At 25.4% G+C, this 27847-nt stretch overlaps 1 protein-coding gene and 1 non-coding gene across 4 annotated transcripts; one reads left to right on the top strand and one right to left on the bottom strand.

The window, feature by feature from the left end:
* The first annotated feature begins 803 nt into the window (after positions 1–803).
* Positions 804–27847, top strand: LOC122847367 (alpha-mannosidase 2). 3 transcript variants are annotated; one of them, XM_044144988.1, is made up of 6 exons: positions 804–1388; positions 10250–10694; positions 15094–15186; positions 17913–18085; positions 18726–18859; positions 23682–27847. In XM_044144988.1, the coding sequence occupies exons 2-6, from the start codon at positions 10407–10409 to the stop codon at positions 26297–26299; spliced, it is 3306 nt and encodes a 1101-aa protein (XP_044000923.1). In that variant the 5' UTR covers positions 804–1388; positions 10250–10406; the 3' UTR covers positions 26300–27847. The 3 variants fall into 3 exon arrangements, with proteins under 3 accessions (XP_044000923.1, XP_044000924.1, XP_044000925.1); XM_044144989.1 differs by having other exon boundaries at positions 841–1023; XM_044144990.1 differs by lacking the exon at positions 804–1388 and adding an exon at positions 7761–8289.
* Positions 11945–12017, bottom strand: Trnar-acg. Its single transcript has one exon. It is a non-coding gene; the product is annotated as a tRNA-Arg (tRNA).

The raw sequence follows: 27847 nt of genomic DNA, 5'->3' as shown, positions 1-27847 counted from the left end.
AAATAATGTTTTTTTTATTAATTTACTTGAAGTAAAATTTTCAACAAGTCAAATATTACAAGAAAGGGAAGAACTCTTTGTTTCTTAAACTTTCAATGTTGATTTTTCTTTCATAAAGTAATTTTTCATTATTATTATTATATTTTTTTTTAATACAAAATTTCTTTGTACTCAAACTCATCTTTATTATAAAGATATTATAAAACTTGTTTTATACTAAATTTAACTTTGAAAGTTGTGTATGACATTGTAATTTAAACATCATCATATTCATCTTGTCGTTTACCTCATTTCATTTTGTTCAGGAACACATAGACTTTCCACAAATTCTAAATTCATCTCCGGTACATCCGCAATCTCCCTATAATATCCGATAAATTTTCTTCGTTCTTTACACCTTTATTCATAGCAAAATAATTGCATCTTTGTTTTTTTTTATTATCAATTTTTCATCAGTATTAATTTCGTTTGTTTAAATATTTTATTTTTTTTCTATCTCGATTAAAGGTGATCCAGTTGCTACACGACCATCAAGTTATTTTATATTTTTTTCTCTTTCAAACTGCTCCAAATATTCTGATACAATTTGTGTTGTCTCTTCAGTGTATTTTTATTAAATGCAATATCATACGTGCATTCACTTTTGGTGTGTATTCCTTGTTGCGCGCAGTCGCTGCATCATCATCCTTTCCAGCTTCTTCCATTCTCTACCAGCACAGTGGTTAACAAATACATTTACTCAAATATAATATACATGTATACCATACATAATAAGCAGAAAAAATCATGGTGGGGTTGATGTCAGGCTGTGTCAGGCCAACAACACAGTTTCACCTGGTTTTATCCATCAGTATACCGCAGATTTTGCGATGTTTTGGTTATTATTTAAAGTAACTATGTTTAAAAATAGTCAGAATGACAAGCAGATAACATCCAAACAAATTCTCCATGTCAAATAGCTTTATTGATATACCAATGACATTTATTGACAAGATACAGTGCTGTAGTTATTCAAAATAAAGGGTAACTCTTTTTATTTTTTTTTGGAGTAAACTTTTAGTTTATATTTATATAGCAACCCCTTTTATATATTGGAAAAAATATAAATTAATAAAGACGCGTTCGAGGTTATGTTGTGAACAAAATTATTATTGTAAACATAAATTAGAAAAGTGTTTTTATTTTTTTCTATGACAGTGCAGCAGCATGTTCAACCGGCATAATATAATTTTTGTTTTTTTTTTCTATTTCTTTCACAAGTGAATAATAAATTATAAAAAAATAAAAAATATTTATTTTGTTTTTTTTTTTTTTCCTTTGAATTAATCAATTTGTTTATATTTTTTTTTTTTAACAACTACTGTATTATTGATTTTCTATCTAATTAGGTAAGTCAAATTTATTTTTGACAGTAAAATATTTTTTATATAGTCATAAATTTTTCTCTTTTAAATTTTTGCTTAGAGGTCTTATTATTAATTATATAATTATGAAAAAAATGAATAAAAATTGTTATAATTTGTATTTTTAAAATGCATATAATAGTTGATAAATTTATAAATTTATTGGGCTTTAAATTCAATTCACAATGTAGACTTTTATGACTGATAAAGTCATGGAATAATAATTATTCCCAGTGTGTATATACTTAGTGCTTTATGACATGTAAATGTAAACAAAAATGATATTTATTGCCGGTACATTTGTTACCATTTATGATTATGGAATATTTAATTTGGTCTATTTAAAACAGAATAAATTATTGATTGATTTATTGTACAATAAATTATTTGATTTGTCGAAAATTAAAACGACCAAATTTTCCCAATTAAGTTTTTATTCATCCCCCCAATAATTATCAATTATATTATCCATATAAAAAATGAAAATATAAAATATAAATATTTTTTTAAAACTAAAAATATTTATAACAAATATTTTTTTATCTCAAAGTTGGTAAATAAATTTGTTTTTCAATACCAAAAAAAAAATCAAAACGATATCAAATGAAAAAATATTTTGTGAGTCCGATGTTTTTTAAAAAAAGCAATAAAATAAATGTTTAAAAAAAAAAAATTATTAAAAACTAACAAAGGGAAAATAAAAAAAAATAATTGCTTTTGAAATAGATTTCTTTGTGTATATTTAATAATTTTTTTTTCAATTTTATTACTATCATCGTCATTGAAAATAAATTGATTAAAAATTGTAATAAATTTTTATATTAAAATAAAAATTTAATATATATCTATTTAAATTAATATCAAGTCATTTGATATGCGCACTGATTTTATTATATATAAATTTAAAAAAAGAAATAAAAAGCTATTTGTTCGATGCAATGCACCCATAACAATTGCCGAGGTTATTGTCTTTTTGATGTGTATGATTCCGTTTTTTTTTTCATCATCAAACCGAAACAAACAAATGTCAGTGATACGCATTTTCTTTTGAACAATGAACCAGCAATTTATAACAAAAAAAAAAAACGGAAATGATTATATATCTGGTGTGTTAAATTAAATGAAAGATCAACTTGCAAATGGATTTATTTTTTAACAGTAACTATTGATTAATCCGCAGAAAGTACATAAAAATATATATATATAAATTTACTGAATTTCATTTTCAATCAATAAAGCTATTTAAAAATTGTTAATTAATCAATTTATTCAACTGCATATGTATTTTTATCTCTCTCGACTCATTTTATACAAAATAGGTCAAAAATTTCATGCGCAAAATTGAATAATGAAAATTTTTAATTATTCATGTATTCATAATAAATATCAACTACCTATTTTTTTTAAAATAAAAAGAATCTCTGTTGCAAATATCAATGTGTCTATTATTATATCTAATTTGAATTATGAAACTTTAGTGCTGATTATTTGGATATAAATTAAAACAATTTGTGTATGTACAACGGAAACTTGAGTAGAGTCAAATATCATGTTGATCTTCATAAAAAATAACAACCCCAATTGACTATATAGCTTTTTGAATAATGAGTTTTTTGAATTATCTATTAAAATTTGTATTTATAGAAAAAATTAATTAATTTTTTTTTATTTTTATTCTCTGATAAAAGCTGAACAGTTCAGTAGCTGATGGATGGATTTATGGAGATTATTATTTCATGCTTTTCTAAAGTAAATTTTTTTTCTTCTATTTTTATTCAATATAAAAAAAAAAGATAAAAAATCCATTTACTGAATATTTTTAAACTAATTGAAAAATTTAAATAATTTATTATCTCTAACAATATAGAATGTGCATAGGGGTCAACATGAACTTTGTTTCCACACAAGAAAATAATAAAAAAATAAATGAAAAAATTGATTTCAAAGTTTATATTTATACGCAAGTATTATATTATTAAACGGTTATATTGATTTTTATTATTTTTCTAGAAATAAAAAACTTATTTTATGATATACCACAAAATATATAATAAAGCAACTTATGAGCTGCACAGTAGTGAAATTTGTGAAACGGATAAACCATTAACTTTATGAAAATAATAAAACCATCTAATATTTTCCAACGTTAGACTAAAAGCAATATATCTTATGCAATGTATATTCTTTCAGCATTAATTACTCAAAGGTACTTTCAAGTAGTTTTAATATAAAAATATAGTTATTAAATATATATATATTCACAGTTTAAATTTGAAATAAAATTGTCTGTGTCTTTAAGAAGAACGTTAATCAAAAACCATCAGCGAAAACTACAACACTTTTTTTCAGTAATTGATATAATGCAAATTTAAAAGTTCCATGAATGATATTTTTGTCAATTACATGAGCTCAACGCATCTCATTATATAATATATATATATGTAAATTATTCAGGAAATAGCCTAATTAGAATGCTATAAAAATAGTCAAATTACAGAGGTAATTTATGTGTGATTCACATACAATGTTGTTAACCACATGCCCACATGTACACAGTGGTTTATTTGATATTTTTTTTCAGCATTATTAAAAGAATATATTTTAAAAATTTGTTTTATTATTATTGTCACTGGATAATTGATGAATTTATTTAATAATACATTATTTAAATTCAATTATATTTTGTAATATAATATTTTATGAAAATATCAAATTTCTATATAATTATTGAGGTTTAAATAGATTATTATAAAATAATAATACAAGTGTATATAAAATAAATTGTGACCAATGAAAATTAGAGTGCAATTAGAAAAGCAGAGTTTGAAAATGTATATTTGATCTGAAATTAGACTTGAATATGCCGGAGGGAATAAAATAACAAGAATTTATATGGTACCAAGCAAACTGTTATAAGTGAGAGTCGATTATAGTCATTTTAAGCTATGTCTAGAACTTGTTGGCACATATAAAATGTTACGATTAATAATATAACTTGTATGTGAATTACATGTCTGGCTTGTAGTGAATCTTTTCTGTGTCAATTTGATACTTGTTGACGTTTTTCATCATATTACGACTATCCATGTGTCATCAGAAATATTTTTATCATTTTAAAATTTCAAAAAGATAATTACAATTATTCATCAAAGCAACTTTTATTTTTATATAAAATTTTAATTATTTTTTCTATTTTTGTTTATCAAAATTAAATATAGAAACGAGTTATTCAAAAAATTAAAAAATCCTATTAATGTTTTTATTTTTGCTTATCAGTATTTAAATGATTCGAAGGGCTTTAAAAAAAAATTAAAATTAACATAATTGAACACTAAAATTATACCATGTCTGTGATTGTCACACTATCCAAAAATTTAATACTGATTTAAGGGTTATTGATTTATCTGAATAGTAAAGGTGACCATAAGATAATTTGTCTGATTGCAATGGTCTTTTTCGTGCGTGATAAAATCGTTGTTAAGCTGAACAAAACTAGCTTGAACATATACATGAAAAAAGGGAGTATATAGTATATATATATATATAGTTTTTTAACAGAGACGAAATGCTTTGTTCCAGAACTAATAGGCGATCAGAGAGGTCATTTGTTCTCTCAAATATACAACCCCATTTTATAGTTGCTTAAATTGCTGATACTAAATAGTATATTCCACAGTTTTTTTTTTTCTAAATATCTTTTGTTTAATGAGTATTTGATATAGATAAAAATATATATATTTTACTTAAATGATGCTTGTAAAATTGTTGGTTGTACACTTTATCGATGATAAGTATTAAATCACCATTATTAAAAAGATAGCGTTACTAAATGTACCATTACGCAAGAAATGCTCTCAAATTGATCTCAAATTTTTATAGTTGAAAAAAAAAAAAAAAACACCCCCTCAAACAATCATAATAATAGTTTTAAATTTTTCTCCGTAACTTATATTTATTTTGATTTTAAATGCATGCATGAAAATAAAGGAAAAAAAAAAAAGAAAAAATTATTTCCTTTGATTTTTTTTTTTCCTCCAATATTGCGATTAAAAAAAAAGAATAAATATACATGCTGACATAGAGCAACTTTGTATAAAGTGAGACATTACATGCTTTGCATTTTTTAATGTAAAAAATTTTTTTAAAACTAGTTTTACTTTATATTTCTTCTTTTTTCTTGTAGCTTTTATCAAAGAGCTATACAATATACTGAATTTTTAATTGTTAAAAATATTTTTTTTTTAAATATTAAACATGACAATATTAATTATAATACCGTATTTCTTTTTTCTTAAACAATTTAATAGAAAAAAAAATGTAGTGATGTAAAGAATATATTAAATTAGCACACCTTTCATTAGATAACCCTTTCTTACGGTATTTTTTGTACTACGTTAAAGATGAAAGATAAATACAAGGGAATAAATAGTTTGAAAAAAAAAAAATAATAAATATGAAAAATAAAAAAGGTGCAGTGCTTGGTGCAGGTGTATCGGATGTAGTTGGTAATTGGCACGCTAATGGACGTCGACACGCGTAGTACCAAAAGAAAAGTGGGAGATGGAAAAAAACCGCGGAACCGGAAAAGCTTTGTAGGAAAATATTATTGTATGAGAGATATACAATAGTAAAATATCCTTAGCACGTTTCACCACAAATTATTATTATCATTAATAGACTAAATAATACTTAGTAATTACAGAAAATACAAATAAAAAGATATATGATTATTTCTTTACATAACTACATAATTTAATGTAATAAATAATTTAACATAAATACTATAATTATTAAATAAATTGAATATTCAAACGACAAGTAAATAAAGTTAAATTGAAATAGACAAATTATGTAAACTTGAATAAATATTAAATTGTATTAGTATTACATATAGTACATAATATATATCGTCATGTATTATACCTGGTTTTAAAACATAGTATAAATTAATATATTAATATATATAATAATATATTAATATTACAAAAGTATAAATAGAACGTTATTCAAAATTAAATATACTTAATATGATGTATTATAATGAATTATAACTATTTAGGAAATATATTTAATTATATGAATATAATAATATATTTAAATATATTTCTTAAAACATCATTTATTATTATCATAATATATAATATTTTCTTGACAGTTATAATAACAAAATTATATGTACATTAAATTCATTTCTCAAAACATAAAAATTTATGTATTATAAAATTAAAACTACAGAATAAAAAAAAAAAAAGTAAATCGCTTGAATACATTTACAATAAAACGTCAGATTAAATTATATTTTTTCAACATGATTTTACGTTATGAATATTTATTTAATTTTAAAATTTCTGTAAATTTTGTAAACTTTTTTCTTTTTTTTTACTTTAACTGAATTTATTTAAATTTTAATTTAATACTATATTTTAATTATAATAATAATATACAATCAAAAAATTCTGATTCTTTTTAATTTAAAAAAAAAAAAAAAATGTATACTTCAGACGATTCAAATAATCACAGTAACGACGACAATAAGAACTTCCTGTTACTCTTATGAATAATCCAATGTTCTTGATATCTGTATGTACACTTTTCTCCTTGCCATCATTTGTATTAATTCAAATAAACTCTCTCTGTCAATTCACAAGTTAATTTAACACATCATGTTATCATTTTACAATTTTATTATTATATCAACAAACTTGTAAATTATTATTTTAAATAACTCTACCGAATAAGCAGCATAATTTTTCAATTACATATTAATTTTTTTCCCTGAGAATAATTAAATATACATATGTATATGATGAATTCATGTTTGGAATATAAAAAAAAATATGATAAAATTTAAAAAATAAATTGAAAAAAAAAAAAAAGAAAAATGAATTAATTTTTTCCATGTTTCAAATCAAAAATCAAATTATTTTATATTACGTTATATGAAGGGAATACAGTCTACCTCTACGAAGTGAGATTGATTGATACATATACAGAGGTAGCAAAAAAAAGTAAAAAAATAAATAAACTTTAGTATCGCTGAAAAAATGATACCTTTTTTTCAACGTGTAGACTGTCCCTTTCATTTTTACTTCCGCACCATATATCTACTCATCCATTTTTTATTTATTTTTTATTATTTATTTTTCTTATTTTTTTTATGCGCCAGAGCTTCACCCAACAGTTATAGACACGTCTGATGATTCTCACTGCCTGCTATACTTGTGTGTTGTTATTATGTAATAAGTATATCTATATAGTTTTAGCTTTGACTGCGTTGCGCCGGCAAGATTATCGGCACATGCGCTATACCGACAATGTTGGAACAGTGTACAGCCGACGGCATGTCAAAATCATTCCACTCGAGACTATCCAGTTGTTCATGGGGGTCTCATCATTGCATACGCTTACACTACTTGTTCGAATTTATTTATAATAATATTTTTTTATTATGTGAACGGATAAAAAGTGTTGTTTCATTGTTGGCATAACATCAGTGAAGGTTTCCATAGTAAAGCCGGAAAAACATAACAAAAACACAAGTGTTTCATGGAATTTATTGTGAAAAAGTTCACTGAAATTCAAGCTACCCATCGGTATTGATAATTTTCCATTGAATTCATCAGAAATTCAAGACTTAACTCTAAAAATTGTTGAAGTTTACTATATTTTTCGAATTATCTTTCAAAACTAAGTCATAAAAATATTCTATAGAAATTTTTTTACGACAAATATCCTTAAAGTTGTGAAGCTCTGAGTGGTTGTAATTTTATTGCCCTTTTTTTTTTTTGTATGATTTGAATTTATTTGCTTTGGAAAATTCGGAAAAATACAAGTCAACAACATAACAAAAAAAAAATACAACAACAACAACAACAACTGTTGAAATGTAAGTTACAATACTTGCATGAATTCTAAAAAAATAAAATGAACATCTCGCCCAATATTGTGGGCCAAACTATTGAGAAACTCGGGCGTGTTCCTAATAAACCATACAAACTTTGTCGACATACAGTAGCCCTTTTGTAGAATAAAACAAAAAAATAAAAAAGGATCCGTTTTTTTAAACCCACAGATTATTTTTCTTGGCAAGTTTTTTATATATGTGCTAGTCGTATATACTTCAAATTGCATTTAAATTCAAAATGTTCAAATTGTGCAAGTTTTTCTTTGAAAAAAAAATGTTATTTGAAAAAGTTTAGATAAAACAAGATTTTATTTTTCATTTGAAAATTATATTACTAGATTCATAAGAACATTACTGATGATTTTTCTTCGAAAAACTTTACTTGCGTTAATTAATTTTTATTTTTTGTATTTAATGAAGCAATTTTTTTAATAACTTTTCGATCATTATTTTTATGATTGTTCATTTTAACAAGGTAAATGTCGATTGATAAGGAAAAAAAATATGAAAAAAACTCGATACGCTTGTTAGCAGTTTATATTGTATTTTCTATATATAAAAACATCAATTGAATTAAGTTTTATATTGTTTTATTTTATTTTTAACAATGTGGTTATCAGTAAATTTTGACAGGATAATACTTTGTCTTGTAAAAAATAAAGCCAAACAAATGATCGAGTACAAATAGAAAAGGGAGAACAAAAAAAAAAAACATATTGCCTTAAATAAGAGAAAAATGAAATTACAATTTCCTTTTAGATACGAGTTCGATAAAGTTTCTAAAAAAGACGACAAAATGCGCTTTTTATACAATTTTCTTTCTCTTTCGTTTTTTTTTTTAATTCTTTCAACTTTACTTTTCCCATCACTTGAGACTATGCCAAAATAAAAAGAGCACAAGTAATAAATATTCTCAACACGTCGTGGTCACGTCTGATGTATTCGTACTGCATCTAAGGAAATCGTTTGTATATTTGTTGAAACCGGCTGTTTTCCTCTTTTTATGTTTTATTTTTTAAACTCAATTGATTGAGAAAAAAAAAAAAAAACGGTTCATAAAATAGATGAATATTGAATCTTGAATAAATTTTGTATTTCGTGGCCAGAATTTCCAAATGAAACTACATTGAATCTACATCAAAAAATTGAAACAAGACTATTTATTTACAATTTAAAAATATAAATGATTTTTCGTATTTAAAAATAAAATTCTTGGAAAATTTGCAAAAAAAAAAATCATGTAAATAGTTATTAAATAATTGTCAAAGTGTGAAAATTCAAGTCGGTAAACTTGAGAGTTCATTCACACTCATAAAACTTTCAAAAGTGACAAAGTTAGATATTCAAACAACCCTAAAAAAATAAAGTTCCATGTTTGTGTTTACCTTATTGCATATGACCTCAGCAAGAGTTTGACTCTAAATTATCTTTAACTAACCTATGTCATGTCAATACAGTCTGTATTTTTTTTAAATAGTCCACTCACACAACAAATGCTAAGTTTTTAAAATAAATTAAATTCCTATTACTACGCACCAGAGTGACAATCTAAACTTTATGTAATTAAAATCGTCATCGAGTTTAATTAAAATATGTATGTTTTGTTTTGTATAAGGATTCAAAATCAGAAAATAATTATATGCAATTAAAATATTAATTATTTTTTTTTTGTAAAGTATCAAAAATCTATGATGAAAGTCTTTGGGAATTAATTTATTCATTTTAATTTGGACATATAATTTGGGATGTTATAATTATGAGAGAACGTATATTGTATTATAATTCTATTAAATATAAAATCACCTCGGAAATTGCAGAAAATTTAATTCAATTTTCAAAACTAATTATAAAATTCACATGATATTTAGCATAAGCGCTGCATTTATAAGTCGAATTGTTCCACCAGTTGCTTATTTGTTTTTTTTTTCTTTGTCTGTGTCAGAAGTCGAGAAGAATGCAGATGAAGCTTTTTCAAGTGCAAGTAATCATCTACTAAAATTCATCACTAGACAACGAGCTCTATCAAATTTAAAGACTTATGAAAAATAAAAAAACTAAACCAACAGACAAATTGTGAAAATTCAAATTGATTTTTCAAAATGTACAAACTACTACGTCGCGGTACTGGCCGTATGTTTGTTTTCTGTATTGTACTTGTGTCTTTGCTACTGTGTTTGTACTACGTGAGCCAAATTCAAGCACCTTCATCGGGTCAATCACCTGGACTACTAACAGCAGTTGTAGCAAGATATGAGAGGCCAACAACAATACAACCAGACTACAGTGAAGCCCCTGATGTTAAAGTATCAATGGCAAGCTGTCCCCTAATACGTCCAAGAACAACGGATATTGAAACCTATGAAGAGTTTCAGAAGTTTGACTTCCAAGTAAGTTGAAACTTAAATTTTTATTACTACTAAAAAACTTGTATTTCCCATAAATTTAAAGTTCAAGATGCATGTGAATAAATCATGAGACGATAATGATGTCAATAAATAAAAAAAAAATTCTGAAATCTGAATCAATCTGTATCCGCTAATAAGCAATAATATCGTACTCTGAAAAGGCATCAAATTATTTTCTAATTTATTAAGCCAATCAATTTTATTTTCCATTCAGTATCACCAACATGTCAACGTATATTGGTTAGACTTTAATTAGGTCCCCTTTAGTGTAGAACTATTCACGACCACAGAACGACTTGTCACTTTCTGAGGTCCAAACAACTCTAGAATATACGAATCATGTGGAAAAGTGGTGCACCAAAGAGTGAATAGTGCTGCAGGCAAACCGTGATTTGTTTTAATTAAGAGGATAGTCGTTTAGAGGAAGAGAACGTTTTAGAGCTATTATACCGTGACGTTATACAATACCAACACAAAGCATATATATTGCTGTATGCAGGGTATCGAAATGAGCTTCCTAACATGTCGTATTTATTTTTATTATGCAAATATATAGACGGATTCAATCAAAGTCAACAACAAGTGCTACTCAATCAACTTTCAGCCCTATAGTTAAAAACTATACCTAATTTAGAATATTATAAAATTATTTTCAACCATTAGCAAATGACTAAAAGAGCTTTGTAAATTTTCAAGTCCTTCTTTGATGTGATCTCTTATTTTTTACGTATATAAATTGTATAAATTAACATGAACATATATTTATACACTCACATACATTTTTGCATATACGTATGTGAGTTTCAAAGGTAGTAGCGGAACAATATCACGAAAAAATAGTATAGAGTCATGGTCGTTAACCTCAGAGTGAACCAATTGCTGCCTTGATGCATATAATAATGCATAATTTTGCGCTCTGCCAGTCTTTTTTGAAAAAAGTATAATTTATAGATAGTATTCTTATTATGTATACATGTGACCTCATGAGATACTACAGCTACTGTAGAAATAAATTTTTATTTACTTTATAATTTATTGAGTTGCATAGAGTTTTATTTTTTTGCATTAAATTATTAATAATAATAATAAAAAAAAAATGAGATAAAAGGGTTTAAGCACACGTGACTATGAAATGAGCTAAATTATATTTTGTACTTAGGTTCCCCTATATTCATATGGATTTCACTGTTGTTGGGTGACAAAATAAAGTGAAAAATTGCAAAAAGAAAGGACGATCTTGCCAGGATTCGAACCTGGAATCTTCTGATCCGTAGTCAGACGCGTTATCCGTTGCGCCACAAGACCGGGGTTATTTGAGCTCAACAGAATTGAATTGTTGCTCTGCAGAACTTGCGAAGGGCTAAGTAAATAGTAAACAAAAATCACGTGTTTATGTTTCTATTTTGAGATTCACAGTTTAGAAAAATTGAAAGAAAATTTGCACGTCTACTCCTAAATAGAAGCATCAGTCTATAAATATAAATAGTTTCTGTGCTAGTAAATGTGTGTACAAGTTGATGAAGCAAACACGTTATAGTGTTGTGAGTCTGCTAGTGTATACCATCTACACCATGCCTATTGCTGAATATATTTTCATTGAATATAAAGAGCAAGGGAATCAGCTCCCTTCATTGCTATGGATAGGAAGTCTTATCGAGGGGGCTCATCATGAGGGATGCATATGAGAGAGGGTCAAACATACAGCATGAAAGCCTTGTGGCAAAAAAGACTATAGGCTACAAAATAAGGGTGGAATGATGGCTTATTCTTACTTTCTTTTTTTTTTACTCAAAGTATCTTTGTATTCCACAACAATTTTTTCTTACTTAAGTATTTATTATTGAAGAATTTATTAAATATTAACGATTTTTCTACGGGCATATTGGACTTTAAAAAAATAAATAATTAACTGAGCCATACGAGAATAAAAACTAATTTTCTTTTTCTTGCAATTAAATTTAAAGTTTTCCTACATTTTTTTGTCGAATCTAGAATAGCAAGTGTAATTTGAATCTATTGCCATTAACCATGAATAAATATATTTTGACTGTCACTCTCTAACTATAAACTATTACAGTTAATAGTTAATGAGATGGTTTATTAATTACATCGTGTACGGAAGTGTGATAGCTGTCAGATGGTCAAAGTCATTCATAGTCACTGATGACGTTCACTATCGAAGATTGATAGGTCTCACCTAACTAAATCGATTGATGCTTTCCACAATAACGTATACATATCGGAAATAGAAGTCAGTTGCAAATTGCTAAGCTAATCAACTCCCAACAAGTGAGGGTTTCAAGGGTGACGATGTGCACACATGAAGTGTTAGTTAGGCCTTCACTATACACTAGTTTAAACATGACTGACAACATAACCAAGACTAAAAGCTGCCCATCTAATAATTTAACTTCAAAGACATTATATTGTGTTATATGTTCTTGAGTAGATAATGAGCTGGAAGATTTTATACACTCAAGAAACTTTACCTATACAGTTCATTAGTTTTAGAATAAATAAATAAAGTTGGATATGTATATTAGATTTTTTTTAACTCGAATCAATTTGTGTATTTGTTGAGGCAGGAAACAAAAGAAAAGACTGGGTGTAAATATAAAATTCACAAGATAAGATTGCGGAAATCGATTAAACTAGTTGAAAAGCTATATATATATATATTTTTTTTTTTAAATAAAATGTGGGCGTTGTGGCAAGTAAAAGAAAGACAGTTGAGTACACAGATCGATATGTGACGAGTGTACATAGAAACAAAGAGAATAGAGAACAATTGTAAAATGTGAATAAACAAAGAAAAACGAATTAGGTATAGTAAAGGTTTAAAGGAAATGGCCAATGTTCATTCCAATGGATTGAACTTCCGATGACCATTAAGTGATGATCATTTTATTTATTTCAGTCATAAATATTTCTTTAAAATTTTTTTGTTATTATTTTGGTTAAAATGAAAAAAATAAATAATTAATAAAAGTTTTTGTATTGAAAAAGTGAGCACGGAACAAATAAAGTTAATAGTTGCGTGATATAGAGTACTTTTTCAAATTTTATATAAGCGAAGAGTTAAAAAAAGTGAGATATCGTGAGAATGAGTACAACAGAGATGGCTGGTTTGTTTATAAAGTCAGCACCACGCAAGTAATGTATTGCAAGTGTCCAATTTTCCAGAAGAGAAAATATTATTGTTTCTAGTAATAATATACATTATAATATTATTTTTTTTTTTAAACAATTAAAATTATGAATTTAAACTCTTAAACGATTCAACTTTGATAAATAATTGTAGTCGATGGAAATCAATTATATTTTGTAGTATAGGGTTATTTTATGGTTATTACGTCCGATCGAACACTGCAGTTATATTGTCTACTGATACATGAAGTTTTTTTAAAAATAAATTGAAGTACTTTTAACTACAGCAATTTATTGAAATGATATTTTTAAAAACATTAACTAAATTAAATATGCATCGCACAAACAAGTAATTATTCAATTTAAAAAATTGGATTATTGATGCTCGAAAACTTTAACTTGATATAAAATTTAAAAGAAAAAAACATTAAACAATTTTGGTTAAATTTTTTTTTTTTTTGTAAATTTAATCTTTTTACGTGTAACCATTTTTGTAAAATCTAATTAATGTCCAGTGTGACAGGAAGATGCATTTTGCTTTATCGAGATTCGTGGTATCACGATAATTCCGGGTTAGCATGGTAGCTGCCACGCCCTTCCTGTGCTATGCTCTACAATGAAATTTAATGATATTTCTGCATAAATAAAATCCGAATAAACTGTACATATCTCGAGAAAGTTAAAATTCATATATAATAAAAATAAAAAACAAAAGAAGGTTGAACTACAAAAGATAATACAAATGTTGAAGAAAAAAAGAATGCACTGATAGAGAGAAATATTTAATTAAAATTGCAAAGCTCAATGTTAATTAATTAATTTTGAACGAAATTAGAGGACAACTTATATTCGTTATTGTTATGAAAAAAATATTAAAAAAATACAGTTGCGCAGTAAAAGGGTATGTATCTTTGAAGTGGAAAACAATGATGCAGACAAGTTTTGAATAAATCATATTTATTCACTGTTCATCCACTCGAAATACAAAGTAAAAAAAGAAAAAAAAAAAAAATAAATCAAAGCTATATAGAGAATAATATTAAAATCTTATTTTTTTTATTTTTTCATATCTCAAGGCTGTTTACTATTTTTTACAAATATAAAAAGTTTTAAAAATTATCTATTAATATTTTTTTATAAAATTACACGGTACATTGAAGATTTTTTTTCATTGTGGGAAAAAATAATTATGTAAATGAAAAATAATAATCAATGAACAATTTTCTGATTACAGCCGTCTTGGATGAGAAGCCGTGAGTACTGGGATGACAGTTTTGAAGCACGATACCTCAAGTTACGAAAGGATCCTTCAAGACCTCCACTCAAGGTAAATTAGTCAAAAATTAATGATGAACTGAAGATTAAGCTTGTCGTTCAGTATTAAATGTAGACGCAATTTGTCTCATAATTAATGAAGACAATTTGTAACTAATTACTTAATAATCACAAAAACTTTCGCGACGTAGACTTCAAGCTTTACTAATGATTAAACCATAAAGTTGTTAATAAATTTTTGTATTATTTATTTTAAATATTTTTTTACCGATATTTAATTGCAATTTTAATTATACAATCTACCAACGAGTTGAGTAAAATTTTTTATCTTGTTTAAATAGTATGAACAAATAAAATAAAGTACAAATCCGGAAATTGCGGGGAAAAAAAAACAAATAGAATAAAAGGAATGAGAGAAAAGATTGTTGTCTCGATGAAACTCAAACGATAAATATTTTCACGGATTCCGTTCTGGGTTTCGCTTCGAAGATCCTGTGAAATTCGAAACGACTATTTTCTTAAACAATTTTATTTTTCAACTGCAATAATCCTCGTGATTGTTACAAGACAAGTTTCAACTTTCTTTGAAATTAATCAACATTCTTGTTGTTGTTAAAAAAGTAGAATTTTCAAAAAAAAACCAAATGAAAAATTGCAATGTATGTTTCTTTGTTTTCTCACTTTTAAAATCATAATGAAATTTTTGTTTGTTTAACGTTATATTTTTATAATAAATTTGGGCTTAGTAGAGTATTTAACTTTCAAACATAAAGAATCAAAAAAAAATCAAAAAGATTATACTAACACTATTGCATAATATAAAGCACACGTGTTTTGTAATTCTAATATTCTCCTGGAACAAAACGAAAAGAAAATCTTTTAATCTTTTCAGAACATTTGAAACAATGAACCAAGTGTTCCCTAACATACTAGCAGAATGTACAAGCACGATTCGTTGCTTTATTAACAGGAGGCCCTTGCCATACTAAAAGCATCAAAATTAAAAGGAGAATAAGCGTATTTCCTAAAGATAAATCATGCATCACATTACACTAAATATAGATTTCGATTAAACACTCTAAACAATATCACAACAATAATTTGAATAATAACATAAATTAACAAAAATACTAGCAGCATTAATTTAAGTGCTTGCTTTAGATGTGTTAAATAATAAGCACTTTTTAGTCTGACTCTTTGTACTTATCAATTTTTTTTTAAATCACATTTTAGATAATTTACACAGTGACAATGATTCATAAAGTTGACGTGTGTGGTTAGCAAAAAATTGCGGTTTGTTACTTCAACTGATAGTGAATTTATCAACAGTAAAAAAAATAATATCAGGCAATCATTTAGGACAAAAAAAAACATTACAAACTTTATATCTTAATTGAATCTTAATACCATACCGTTAAAGGAAAAAAAAAAAAAAAAATTTAGGCGTTACCCCAACAAAGCCCTAATCTGTAACAATCATACCTTCTTGGTTATCTGTTTATCTATCTATATATACCATATTATCTCTACAATTTAGTCTTAAAATTTTAATTATTATTGCCATCAAATTAAACAATATGTCAAGCTTTGTAAATTTAAGATAATGTAATGATAGCAGGTGTTTTTTTTTTCAAACAAAGCACTTTAGTTTTTAATAAAATAAAATTTTATCTTATTATTATCGAGACACAGCTATTATTAAAGGATGGCGATTGGCGTGGACAGTGTGATGAATATTGGCTACTTATCATGATGCTATTTTCATGACAGCACAATGAGTAGGCGTTCGTCTACTGAAACATGTCAATATAATTCGAAACCCGACCGACTAGAGAAATTGTATAAATCACAATGCTATATATAAAATCTTTCACTCTGACAAGAATATAATTTCCAGAAAAAAATTCAATAACAAGACAACAAGTGCAATGACACAAAAATTTTTTTCTTTAAAATAAAATTATTAAAATAAAAAATTTATAAAAACTATAACATGAATATTTAATTTAAAATAAGCTAAAATTTTATAGAATACCATATACGTAATTTTTACTTTATTATTTATATTAAAAACCATTTGAAATTTTCAGTCATACAAGGCAATAGAGATGAGAAAAATTTTATAGATAACGTTGAAATTGGATTTCATGTTGGGTCATCAAAAATAGGCATCTGATAATACTTTTTATTATCTCATACATGGTAAAAGATATTTTTCTATCGGAGCAAAAAAAAGTGTTAAACTTGTACCTGCACGATAACAACATTTTCATTGTGTGCTTTTTTTTTCTGCTCAGTAAGATGATAGTAAAAGATGATAGTATTATCTTGTTACTAAAAAGATTGGAGAACATATTGGTTTTTTTTTTTTTTTTTTTTTCAAGGGTTAATCATGCAAGTGGTGATAGTTGGCTAAACGTGCTTTGCATTTGTATTGTAAATCGATAAAAAATTAAATTAGATTACATTTATTTTTATAGCGAATAATTTTATCACATTTTTTTATATACTAATGAATGTACTATGTACTTTGGCTCAACATCGACTATATAATTATTTTTACGTGTCCATTTATTCTTATTCTTCTTACGACTAATTATTATCTGGTCTCAACTTACTACGTTAACTTGGAGTTACCAGTACAGTCTATTTTTCAATGTTTAAATTAAAAGCACAGCGCTCAATTAATTCTCGACAGTATAATTTTAAAATGTAAATCACTAACTTTCTGTATGACAATTTTAAATGCATATAATTTTATTTTTTCTGTTGATGCAGGTGATTCTCATGCCACACAGTCATACTGATCCAGGCTGGCTAAAGACATTCGAACAGTATTTTCACAGTTCAACTCGTGGAATATTAAATAACATGGTGACAAAATTACAACAGTGGCCAAATATGACTTTCATCTGGAGTGAAGTGTCATTTTTATCATTATGGTGGGAGAGGTAAGAAAATTAAATAATATTAATAATCAAACAATTCATATATCCCATTAGAATTTCACAGAATTATATCCAAACTTTTGCCAACAAAAGAATATACTGCATAATAAAAAAAAAAGTGCCATAAAACAAAAAGAAAACTTAAACAAAAGTCTGATCGTCGACTTAAAGTCAAAGTTTTATGCCTCATCTTGAATTCTTTCATTCTCAATAAACTGTAGGTGCCAACCGGAACGCGAAAACCCACGACTGCCTTCATTTATTTTTTAATTTTTTTTATTGTGTTTTTTTACTTTTTTTTTTATTTCTCATGCGCTTCGTTGAGTCTTTTCATAGATCTTTAAAATGGTTGAAAATAAAAATGTAAAAAAAAAAAAAAAATCCTATACTTTTTATGTGGTATATTTTAAATGGAAGGAAAGTGTTCTCGTAAAAAGGTCGGTTATCAAAGCCCTTATTACGCCCGATAAAACACAAATAGAATATTCATATATGTGTGCGTAAATTGTGCGACATTATATCATATTTATAAATGGATTTTTTTTTCTTTTTTTTTGTGAGAGCACCATATCAAAACGATTGATAAAAGTTTAATGAAATATAGAGTATATATCAGATAGGTGACTTTGTGATTTATTTTCAGTGCTCATCCAACAAAAAGAGCTGTAATCAAACGGTTGGTGAAAGAAGGACGACTAGAGATAACGACTGGTGGCTGGGTGATGACAGATGAAGCAACCTCTCATATATATGCTATGCTTGATCAGCTTATTGAAGGTAATATTTACAAATTTATAATACATTTTTTTTAATTAACAATATTTAAATTTAAAAATAAATAAAATAAAAAATTATTACGAGAATTTATTATCAAATCGGTGAATTGAGGAGGAAAATAAAAAAAAAATTACTATTCTCGTAGTGAATGTAATCTTGAGATTATGAAAAAAATAAAAATAAATAAATTTTATCAATTTTACTAGGGTGCTTTTATATGTCGAATGAATGCGAGAGAGATCTATACAGATGAATAGTTGACTATATTGATGAATTCCCAGAGAGAAAATTGATCGTTCAAAATGGAAGTCTATATATGAAATACCTCAGGGTTAAAAATATCGAGATGATTGAAGGATATATATCCTCTGTCTGTCTAGGGATGAGTGTTCAATAGAGTGCATAAAAGTGAAGCAAAAAAAATATATATTTCTCAAAACATATATATTACAAGTAAACTGTATAGACATATATATAGAAGAAGAAGAACTAAGGTTTTCACACGTGAGGTTTAACTTGATGTATTCCCAACGAGAATAAAAATCGAATGAGTAAATTCAATTGTCTGATCAGGGGGTGTTTTTTTTTCTTTTTTAAATAATTTAAATGAAATTTCTGCTATCAAAAGAAAATCAATAAATTCTCATATTCAATGAATCCATATATATATTTTTTTTTATTACTAAAAATAGAAATTCTTTGCGTTTTATATTTTCAAGCTACAAAAAAAACAAAAAAATTGAAATTACATTTATATAGATAAAACGGTGCAAGCATGCTTTGTTAAAAAAATTTCGTAGTTATTTTAATAAAAAATAAAAATGAAGTAAGATAAAAAAAAAAGTATTTGAAATAAATAAAACGTATATAGATACTTGAACTAATGCAATAAAAAAATATCTAAAAGTAAAAAAAAAAATAAAATAATAAAATAAGAATTTCTAGAAAGATAACTTGGAGTAAATGACAAAATAAATTTAGTCTTGTCATTGTAACTATTAGCGAGCTTTTTTTCAAGCTTACATATTGAATCGAATTTTTGGTTAATGGATGAAACCCAAGAATACCAAGGCACTATCTCATATACCCTCATCCAAACCCGTCTCGTATACCATTCTCATGTCGTCCATCTAATTTGCATTGAAATAGGCGAAAATATATGCAAGACTATATAGGATTTTCAGTACACTACAACTTTCGTCTACTATTATGCATGCACGAGACAATGTTGATAAATTTTCAGTTCTATTTTTACGATTAAAAAAAAAAATTATCACTTCAAAGTTAAGGACAATAAAGAATGAAGCAATTTTATTATTCACTCGACAGAATGTATATAAAATTCGTCAACTTAATTACAAAATTTTTATACTCTTTGTATACTATAATCAAAGCCAGCTGGATATATAATTAAAAATGTCTTTTTTTTTTGTTCAACTATTTTTTTTTTTGAGTGTTAATTATATTTTAATTTTATCTATGATAGTAAGAGACAATGATTGTCCACCACTTGATTCTTGTGACTAACTACACGACTAGAATATTCCAAATTAATTACCTCGGTATTGTTTGACATAATTTGTTCTATAAATCACAAGCTATTGTGAAAATTTTGAGCTTAAAATATAGATAATATATATCGAATTATATCTTTGGTATATTATAATATTAAAATTTCTTGTAATTATTTTTAATAAATAGAGTTAAGTTGAAGGGGCTTTGTTGACTAACAATGACCCAAATATAATAGTGATCGAAATCAATCGATCAAGCAGAAAGGCGTTCGTGCAGTCGACTGTGAAATGGATTTGCTATTTTGTATAAATTTAAAAGCACTATTATAATATATATTGTAAATATACTGTGCAGAAGACAAAGAAATACATTCAATAATAAAATAGGCAAATAGAAACCCAAATAGAATTTTTTCGACCTCACGAATATTTGTGTTTAAAAAATTAAATCATTGTCATCATAACTACTACGATAATTGAACTAATGGAAATTAATTAAACTCGATTATTGTCATATATTTTATACCCACATGTTGTTTATATACTTGATCAACATCCTGGGGCTTTATAGCTATGGGCAGTTTTTACTTATAGAGAATTTATAGTTTGAAATATAACTATATTTCAGGATAAAGTTATAAATCACCAACAATATCAAACACAGATATATATCTACTTTATAACTTGTTTGCATTACATGTTCTGAATCAATCTGCTCTATTTCCATCATCTATTCTCAAACTAACTATATATACCGAGGTTGTTATATTGTAGAGCTCATGCAATTTACAAGCGAAGCATAACTTTTTTTTTTTTAATTTATTTAGTATCTATATTAATTTCATATCGAGAGCACGTCAGCTAACACATGAAATATAAAGTAAAATATTGATTTTACAATAAAAACCAGTAAACCCTTGATTAAAATTTTGTGTTAAAAAAAATTAAATTAAAAAAAAATCCAAGTATAAATTATTTTTAGTAAATTGAGATTGTTAAATTGTTGTGTTTAATAATACCACTAATATTGTTAACATTTATTATTTTGATTTCATGAATTTACTTGAGTAATTACTAATTAGTTATTGTAATTAAATTTAATCACTGACTAGTCATTGATGCTATATACTTCTTCTCTTGTCTGGCTCTTAGAAATAGCGACCGTGAGAAAGTTACTGTATCACCCATTTGACAACTTTTATCTCTTACTCTCGCTTACTCTCCTTTTCTTTTCATGCTTATGAACAAATTTTCAATTTGCTATGTCTGATCCTGTACCTCTACTCGATTTATTCAACGTGAAACTTTACTTAAATTAAACAATTATGTATTCAATTTTTAATTTTATATATATACTTTAACAAAAACTTTTACACACACATCTATTTTAGTTTTTATACTTGAGTTTATTATGAAAAATAATAAATCCTATTAGCATTAAAAATAATAATAATAAAAAAAGGTAATTGAAAATATATTTCAACAGTTTTCAAAATAAAAAAACATCAGCTTATTATATATTTTAACGAGAGAATATTTTTTTTATATTTTTTTTTTTTTTTCGCCAATACAGTGATGTATTCAAACTCTCGCTATTTTACATTTTATCATGCTGAAACTTTAGCTCTAAAGCCTGGACACAAAACTATTTGTCAAACAACTTAATACCCAAACATAAAAATTTCAAAGTTTATATATATTATTATTAAAATTTGTGGTTGCTTGTTAAAAACAAAAATAAATAAATACAAAAAAAAAAATGAAAAAACAAGAGTAAATTTGAGAGTAATTTTCTAAATGGATTTGACGAAAATAAAACTAATAAAAAATACCAAAACGTTCAGGTTATATTGTAGGATAAATGTGTATCATTTGTTATCAAAACCAAACAAATAAAAATTGAAAAAAAAAATATAAATAAACGTGTGATTCTCCAACAGGGAATAGTGGAAAATTTTTTTGCATAAAAACGATTCCAATCATTTTAAGAGGATTTACCTATATCATTTGATTTATTGAAATATTTTTTTTTCATTCAAACATTGTTACGCCTGAATAAAAAAGAAAACATTACCAAAAATTTGATAAATTTAAATTTATTTTTGTTATTTATTTTGTAATGAAAAAAAAAAAAAAAAAACATGATCGATTTTAGTATACAATTCATCAATGAATTATCACTAATGGTACTGAAGCGAGGTCATTGTACTGTGATACACAGTGAAAGAGAAGGAAAGAGGAATATGTTTGAGAGAAAATCTGGCCAAAATGTGGGTAGTTTACGATTTTGTTGAACAGCAATCTAGATTAACTCTGTGGAGTATTTCAGTATATGAAACTTGTAATAAATTACAGCGATTACAAACTGTCGACCCTACTAACGTATCGAAATTCTAAATTTCCTTGTTCAATTACCAGGATACTTGTAAGATATTTATTTTATCGAATCACTAAAATCCACAAAATTAAAACTAAATCCAAGACATAATAATTTACGTGGCGTAGATGATTCTTGGTATTGAAAATTTTATAACCAGATTATAATTATCTTGACTAAAACTTGAGCAATTTCAATGATTTGTTGGATTAATTTGTACCTATATCATTAAGTAAGTAAGTAAAAAAAAAAAGAGTAGATAATTATAGAGAAAAATACATTCGCTTTAAAAACCTTTAACAACTATAATTTAATTTATTTTCTCTGATTTTAAAGCATGTTAAAATTTAAATTTTAAAATACCAATAAATAAAATTATTTTTAAATTTAGAGAAAAATTTTACTATGTATATAAATGTTAACACAAGCCAATTTATAAGCAACATTTTTCTACGTATATATATGTAAAAAGAATTCGAAAAAAGTTAAAAGTTTAAACCACCCTAGTGGTGGTTTTGCTTTACAATATAAATCCTTTGATCTCTGACGAGAATATAGCATAATCTTTTTTTACGATCGGTCGATTTTGATGTCATGCAAAACCACATAGATCCTTCTTCTTGCCTCAAACCATCACCACCACCACAATGAGAATTAAACGATCTAAACTGAGTACTTGTACTATACCAAACAACCGTGAAACTTTCAAAGCGCATAAGAGCTCTAGAATATGAAACTTGATTCACTTGTTTTCTACAATATTTTCCTAACAATAGTTAACTTTATTCACAAACTAAATTTACTTTGTCAACTTGAAGAAAATAAATGCAAAAATAAAATAAAATACTATACTGTATTACATTGATATTTTTCTAGCAATAATTTAAATTTTTATATAAAAAAAAATAATAATAATAAAATTTATCAACAGGTCACCAATGGCTAAAATCAAATCTTGGAGTATATCCAGAAACTGGCTGGTCAGTTGATCCATTTGGTCATGGTAGTACTGTGCCACATCTTTTAAAAGCTGCTGGTGGTACTGGGACAATAATTCAACGTATTCATTATGCATGGAAACAATGGTTTGCTAAAAAACAATATGGTGATTTTGTATGGGTACAACCATGGGATCAAATTGGTGATTATGATATGTTAACTCATAATCAACCATTTGATATTTATAATATTAAACACTCGTGTGGTCCACATCCACATGTTTGTTTAAATTTTGATTTTCGTAAAATACGAGGTGAATATACAGAATATTCAGTACGTGCTGTTGATATTAATTCAAATAATGTTAAACAAATGGCTGAATTATTATTGGAACAATATTCAAGAACTGGATCATTATTTCCTCACAATGTTGTATTAATGCCACTTGGTGATGATTTTAGATATGATCAAGCAATTGAATGGGATCAACAATATACAAATTATAAAATATTAATTGATTATATTAATTCACGTAAAAATGAATATAATGCAGAAATAATATTTGGTACACCAAAAGATTATTTTAATGAAATTAATCAAAGAACACAAAAATTTACAACATTAAAAGGTGATTTTTTTGTGTACAGTGATATATTTAGTGAAGCTAGACCAGCTTATTGGAGTGGTTATTTTACAACAAGACCATATATGAAAATACTTGATCGTGAACTTGAGGGTAATTTAAGATCAGCTGAAATAATTTATACAATTGCATTAAATATTGCACGTCAAAGTGGTAATGATATTAAATTATATGAAACGTATTTTGAAAAACTTGTTAAAGCAAGAAGAAATTTAGGACTATTTCAACATCATGATGCAATAACTGGTACATCAAAATCATTTGTCATGAAAGATTATGCATTAAAATTATTTGAATCAATAACTGATATGACTAGTTTACAAAGTTTTGCAATACAATCATTAGCTGCAATAAAAACAAAAAGTACAAATTCAATATATGTATTACCAGAATCTGATCGTGATAGTTATGAAAAATTACCAAAAAAAATACCAATAACAATAAATCATCATGAAACAAGAAAAATAATCCTGTACAATTCATTAGCACAATCACGTCAAGAAATTGTTAATGTTAAAATTAATTCACCAAAAATACGTGTATTAAATCAACATAAATTACCAATAATATATCAAATATCACCAGTTATGAATTCAACAAATATTAATCATGATTTATATGTATTGCTATTTATTGCTGATTTAAAACCTCTATCAATAACAACTTATCACATTGAATACATTGATAAAATACCAATTGATTCAATAGCAACAATATATTGTAATAAATGTGGTAAGGATAAATTATTTCCAATAAAATCAATGCAATCAAGTGATATACAATTAGAAAATCAACGTATTAAATTATTATTTGATGGTGAAAGTGGATTTTTACGTCGTATAACTAAAACAACAAGTGGTAAAATAATACAATGTTCAATACAATTTGCAGCATATGCATCAGCACAATTTCATAGTGGTGCATATTTATTTATGCCTGATCCAAATTTACGTGATCAAGATAAAGATGTACTTGATGAATATACACCAAATCAAAAAATATATATATCATCTGGTATACTTAGTTCAATGTTAACTGTTGAATATGGTAAATTATTAACTCATCATATAACAATTTATCATAATGATGGACCACTTGCTGAAGCAATTTATATTGAAAATATTATTGATTTTGAAACACCACCAAAAAATCGTGAAACTGAAATGTTTATGAGAATCCAAACAGACATACAAAATGGTGATCCACCAGAATTTTATAGTGATCAAAATGGACATCAAATGATTAAAAGAAAAAAAATTGAAAGAATTGGAATTGAAGGTAATTATTATCCAATAACAACAATGGCATATATTGAAGATAATTATCATAGATTAACATTATTAGTTAATCATGCACAAGGTGCTGCAAGTTATCAGCCAGGTTGGCTTGAAGTTATGCTTGATAGAAGAACATTGTATGATGATTCAAGAGGTATGGGTGAGGGTCTTCTAGATAATCGTAAAACAATACTTAAACATTGGTTATTATTTGAAGAAATTAATGATAAACAAGATACAGAATTACCAAAACCATCATTATTTGCTAATCATATTAGTAATGCATTAAATTATCCAATAAATATATTTATCATTGATGGAACAGAAAATGATATAACATTAAAAACAGAAGTTAAATTACTTACTCAAAGTTTACCATGTGATTTACATTTATTAAATTTACGAACAAATCATGATCAAAAACTTTCACATTTTCCAATAAGTAGTGCATTGATGGTATTACACAGACAAGGATATAGTTGTACAGTTGGTACTGATATTACACTTAAACATTGTCAACTAAATGAAAGACCAAATCCTGGTACTAGTTTTTATAAATTAAATAAAATTAATATAACTAAAACAACATTAACTGGGACGAGAACTAAAAAGTATTTAAAAGATGGCTTTAGAAATATTAATCCAATGCCAATGGAAATTGAAACTTATAATGTTGTCTTTTTACCGTGATAAGACTTTTATCTTTTTAATTAATTAATTTGATATTAAAAATTTATTTCTCTATTTTTGTCTCTTCAATTCTTTGAATTTACTTTTTTAAAAATTAAAATTACAATTATAGAAATTAATTTTTTAAAGAAAAATTTCTTATTTCTCGAAGGAGTATTTTATTCTTTTTTTAAATTCATGAATATTTTACTAGAAATGTCTACTGTTTTTTTTTTTTTTTCCTCAAGAAACAACTCAACTACATTTTTCGTGAAAAATTAATTTTACTTTATATTTTCTCTCGAAATTTTATAGTTGAAATAATAATTATGAAAAGAAATTTATTAAAATTTCGTACTTATTTTCGTACTATCGTTTTTTATATATATAAAATTTTATCTAATTAAAAAAGATTTTAATTTAAAAAATACTACAATGATAAAAAAAAATCATAATTAAATATTTAAACGCGGACCATCGCAATTAATTTTTTATATTAAAAAACCAAATATTTATAAGGAGAAAGATTGTTTGTCAATTTTAATTAAATTGACGTTTGATGATTATAAATGTTCTTCCAGTAAAAATAAACTATGAGTTTTGTAAATGAAATTTACACATTGAAAAGATGAAACAAAATGAAATAAATAAAAGACATTATTGTAAATAGTAGTGAATAAATGACGATGATATTAAATTATCGGTTTTCTTATTATTTTTTCATGTTAAATAAATGGGTCATGAAAATAATAAATTGGATTATATATTAGAGCATGAGAAGCTCGTGACTCGTTTATTTTACTTGAAAAATTAATTTTACAATATATATGTATAATTGTGTTCAGAATTAATAGCACAATTGTGTTTGTGCAATTATATTTTAACTCTTCCCAATTTTTTTTTTATACATACATTCTTAATTAAAATAATTTTTATTTATTAAAAAAAAAAAAAAAATACCTTTCAGTATTTTAGCCTTGCAAGGATATAACTATGTAATTTATAATCAAATTTATTTTACACTATAATAATAAAAATTTATTGTTATTATTATTTTTCCGTAAATATTAGTTTAAAAAAAAAAAAATGAAATAAAAAGTAAAAACCATTTAATTAAAATTGTTTTATGCGATAAAAAAGAAATTAAAAAAAATTAAGCTAACGAATATTTCCTGATTTTTTCGATAAAAAACACAGTTTAACAGTGTGTATGCGATAACGTGAGTTATAAAAATTAATCAACAAACTATTTGAAGGAAAAAAATAAATGAATAAAAATAAAAAAAAATGTACTATCCACAACGCCTAACTTTACCAAACTGTAAACTTATTTTTCATCTCATAAAATTCTTTGATTTGTTTTTTTTATCAATTTTTAAACGACTCATTAAATTCCGACCGAAAAATAAAAACGCTTATTGCCAATCACACACAGGATATTAGATGAAATCTTTGTGATGATATAGTGTATCATAAAAAAAATAAAAAAATAAAAAAACTATGTGTTTGTGTTGTCCCTAGGTAAAAAAATAAATAAAAATAAATAAAAATGTATGAAAGATATAATAA

The sequence above is a fragment of the Aphidius gifuensis genome, linkage group LG1, assembly GCF_014905175.1.
Source record: "Aphidius gifuensis isolate YNYX2018 linkage group LG1, ASM1490517v1, whole genome shotgun sequence".
Taxonomy (NCBI): domain Eukaryota; kingdom Metazoa; phylum Arthropoda; class Insecta; order Hymenoptera; family Braconidae; genus Aphidius; species Aphidius gifuensis.
Note: the sequence above shows the minus strand (reverse complement) of the source record. Positions and strands in the feature narration are given on the sequence as shown.

Bases quoted from the DNA above. Each gene is read 5' to 3' on its own strand.
- LOC122847367 (XM_044144988.1), top strand. From the start codon at position 10,407: ATGTACAAACTACTACGTCGCGGTACTGGCCGTATGTTTGTTTTCTGT. The intron at 10,695-15,093 runs GTAAGTTGAAAC...TTCTGATTACAG, and splicing joins TTCAGAAGTTTGACTTCCAA to CCGTCTTGGATGAGAAGCCG. The intron at 18,086-18,725 runs GTAAGAAAATTA...ATTTATTTTCAG, and splicing joins TTATCATTATGGTGGGAGAG to TGCTCATCCAACAAAAAGAG.